Source organism: Mus caroli, chromosome X (assembly GCF_900094665.2).
Source record: "Mus caroli chromosome X, CAROLI_EIJ_v1.1, whole genome shotgun sequence".
NCBI lineage: Eukaryota > Metazoa > Chordata > Mammalia > Rodentia > Muridae > Mus > Mus caroli.
Window position 1 is genome coordinate 43,217,545 of NC_034589.1, and position 4,084 is coordinate 43,221,628.

At 45.6% G+C, this 4,084-nt stretch overlaps 1 protein-coding gene across 8 annotated transcripts in view; it reads right to left on the reverse strand.

Annotated features, from left to right (window-relative positions):
* LOC115030086 overlaps window positions 1-4,084 on the reverse strand; it is a 67,423-nt gene that overhangs the window by 38,656 nt on the left and 24,683 nt on the right. The window contains exon 1 of one of the 8 annotated variants that reach the window (XM_029473253.1): window positions 2,328-2,733. The exons of the other annotated variants lie outside the window; for them this stretch is intronic. Within the exon in view, the coding sequence (XP_029329113.1) occupies window positions 2,328-2,448 (121 nt within the window). The 5' untranslated portion in view covers window positions 2,449-2,733. Of the gene's footprint in view, window positions 1-2,327; window positions 2,734-4,084 lie in introns of those variants that run through there. 8 annotated transcript variants of the gene reach the window in all.

Below are 4,084 nucleotides of genomic sequence, written 5' to 3' on the forward strand. Positions count from 1 at the left end.
GGGTGTCAGCCGACCCTGCGCTCTAGCTACCCCGGTGCTGATCCGGCCGGATGAGGCCTGTGGCCCTACTCAGGCCGGTTTCTGCTTCCCTAACTAATGCAGTCTCCTGTCACTCATTCTCAATGGGGGTTTCATTAACTCACATTGGAGCAGCGACACAAGAAATTCCTATTTTACAGGCTGATTACGGTTTCCCATAGCTTAGCTATATACACATGTCCTTTAAACTTTAATATACTTTCAGTATTATAATTTCCCTTGGCATCTAAGACATGCACCTCTGAGAGGAGCTTGGACTAAATAATGTGTACTAGTGCAGCTTGCCTACATTGGGAGACGCTGTGTCTTAGCAAGAAGGCTTAAAATGTGTAGATGTTACACATGCTACAAAGAGGTGGAGACAAAAGTCTCCAGCAAGACCCTGCATTTTCTTCCCTGTGGTTTCTTCTTGTCAAGCCCCAGATAGGAAGAACCAAAGGCCTGGCCCACAACTTCCTATGTGACCTTGTCCCTACACATCTGCTGTTGGCCCTTATTTTTCCTTTTCAGCTCGAAGCCATTACTGGTGCCCACACTTCTCCTATTCTAGAGGAAAGGCACTGGGTCCCAGTGTGGATCCCAAAGTATCCTACCTGGCATTGTTTCCCCACTATTAGGACTCATGGGAATGAAGATGTAATGGCTCTGCACCGTAGCTCTGCCTACAGGATGGCAGGAGGACACCACATGTGGCCACAAATGCCAGAGTTGACTACTGCTCTCCCACCCTCAAGCCTGAAAATAAATACCATATCCAATATCCAGAGACAAAGGCCCAGGATTGTGGATGTCTAGGACTTTGTTACTGTTTTTCAGAAGTAATTGTCCACTGCCCCCTCTGCATTCAGACCTGTTATACTTCGCTTAGAGTGATTTGTTCTTCAAAGGGTAAACTTGGTGGATAAAGGCAGAGAGAGGAGAAAAGTGGGAAGCATGGACATCGCCTTTGGGATATAATTATCAACTGCCAAGTGTTTCTTTCCTGATGATATTTAAGACAAGGTTAAACCTACTCCTGTCAGCTGGGCATGATAACATGGACGGAGATATTTTGGAACTCCCAGGGTAAAAGACAGAAGCCTCCTGGATAAGCCCAGACCAGCCTGTCTCATGTACTTAATAAGAACCAAGGCTCAGCATAGCTCTTTGCTTCTAAATCTTCCAGCATACCTTCATCATGGAAAACCTGCACAAAGTTAATCATACCAAACTTTAAGAACATTAACTATCTGGAAATGGGAAAAATCCAGCTATAAAGACAGAAAAAGAAAATAACCTACATAACTGAAGGAAAAGAGTCCCACCTCCTAGAGCCTCAGATTGGCTTCACATGGTACACATGAAAAAATAAATAACATAAAATTCCTTTTAAACTCAGGACAGCCATCTTTTGTGTTTTTTTTCAGACAGGAAGGGCAGGGGAGAGGCACTCACAAGTTCTTGTGTGGACCTCTACTGCCACCATGAGGACACGGTTTCAAAACTCACAGTGCCAGTCTCCTCCTTCCCATGATTCCTAGCAATAGCGGATGATGGCGGCCGATTACAGACAGCAGGAGCAGCTGTGGGTGCCTAGTCGGGCTTCCTTGACTTTTCCTCAGGCTCCAACAGAAACTGGGACTTAAATGTTTTCTCTTCAGAACCTGGAGAGGGAGGCGCCTTCATGCCCAAGACACCAGCTAGTAGATTACCCTTGCCAGCTGAGCGGGGTGGAACCCACCCTTCTGTTTCCTTTCCCTGGACTTCAGCAAGGTTCTGGAAGTCAGTCACTAGGGTCTGAGTTAATACTCTGAAGGGTCCGGTGATTCCAGTCTGGGTACTTAAGGAGAAAATATACAGTAAAACCGGCAAATTTCGCCATCCATGAATCCTCCTGATTCTCCCCTCTTCAAAATGGCTGAGAAGCAGGATGGAGGAGGTGTGTGTGCCTGCTCTGGGCTACAGGAAACATTTTCCGCTTGATGGCAGTGTTGCCCTAGACCAGGGAAGGTGTCCTGAGTGCAGCACTCCATCCCCGCCTTCACAGTCTGAAAAAAACTCCAATAATGGACAGAGTCCAATGAGTATGGTAGCTTTCCTTACCCTTTACCTTCAAAATAAGGAAGAGTCATCTATGGGAGAGTTTACCTTCCATTTTCATTTCATGGTACTGACTCAGCCAGAGCATCCATCTGTATCTACACTATCAAAACCAAAAGAACAAACTCTACTAAAAGAAGGAAATTGCAAGGAATTTATGATCTAAGCAGGAAGGAAAGAGAAGAAAGGAGAAGATTTGAGGCACCCACCTTCCTCATGCTGCATGGTTTTTGAAGAAATTGGTGGCTCATCAATGATCAAGTCTAGTCTCTTCTTCACCCAGCAGCAGTCTTCTATCCCAGTGCTTGTGGTGTGGAGGTTAAATGTCATCGTCCAGTTCTAGGTAGGAAAGAAAATGTTGCCAAGTCAGGGTCTGGAGAAGATCAAACCTAGGAACCAGGAAACCTGGGTCTCTGCCTGATTTCCTTCACAGACTCGCTGGCCATCTTACCCCATCCTGTCTTAGGCAACTGGCCTTGGGTGGACGTCCAGCAAATCTGACTACCTGCCTGTAATGATGATCTAGGTAGGTCTCAAGAGTTAATGCTCTATAGCATTTGGGGTGACAAAGCTATGGAAATCACTATAGCTCCCAATCACATAGATCATGGAGTATGTTTGACCTGTAAACAAAAGTGAACATTCAATAAATCTGTGTTTAAATTGTAATCTATTATGAATAATTCCTCATACCTTTATTTTGAAGGAACTGGAATGTGGGGGGGGGAACAACTGGAATTGGGGGTCCTTTTGGGGGAGATACTTGTAGAAATCTAATACAGTACAAACTCCTTGGAATCTATGCTCTCATAGATCCTATTAAAATCTCCTGGTAATGGAGGACACAGAGCCTGAACCAACCATCATTTATAACCAGGCAAGGCTCCTAGCCTTTGGACTGGGACACCTACCCAGCCACAAAACACCTGACTTATCATGTCCTATCTGTAAGACTTGCTAGAACAATGGTGGCCAAGAAGTTGTAAAAGTAGCCAACCCATGACTGGTCTAACTTTTGGCCCACACTGCCAGGAGAGGGGGCCCATGGCTGACACTGCCTGGATGGCCAGGATCAGAGGAAGGACAGCCTGAGACCCAGGATAGAACCAATCATGACTGCCAAAAAGTATCAAAAAAAAAGTCAAGGAAGTGATTCCTAAATGATATTCTGCTATACTCACAGATCCATGCCACCCAAGAGTCATCAGAGTGGTGTTATCCAGCAACTGATGTGAGCAGATGCAGAGACCCACAGGCAAAAACTAAGTAGAGCCAGGAAACCCATTAAAGAGGAGAAGGGAGGATTGTAGGAGCCAGATTGTTTGGGAACCTTGAAAACATAGGGTACAAAATCCACTAAATAGGGCTCATCAGGCCTCACAGAGACTGAAACAACAAACATAGACCCTGTGTGGGTCTGAGCTAGGTCGTTAGCATATACCTTATGGTTGTGCAGCTGGGTGTTCTTATGAGACTCCTAATAGTGGGAACGGAGGACATGTGTCTCTGAATCTTTCCCTGTGCTTGGAACCCTTTTCCTACTAGATTTCCACCTCTAGCCATGATATGATGGTTTGTGGCCAGTCGTATTATATTTTGTTTGGCCATGTCCAGGAGATACCCTGTGGGAGGAGCCATTGCTGCTTCTCTCTCTCTCTCTCTCCCCCTCCCTCCTTCCATCCCTCTTCCCTTTTCTTTTCTCCTCTTCCTCCTCCTCCTCCTATTTTGATGAGTACAGAGTAACAGTTGATCTGGCGGAGAGGGGACATGGGGATACGGTTGAAGTGAAAGGAGGTTGAAACTGGTACAGGTGTAATACATTAGAAAAGAATGAAAGTTTTTTCTAAAAAAAAAAAAAAGTCATTGATAAAAAATCCAATTAAAAACAGGCTACAGCACATCCGGCCGGATCAGCGCCAAGGTAGCGGGAGCACAGGGTTGCCTGACACCCGCCAGCTACCCACGA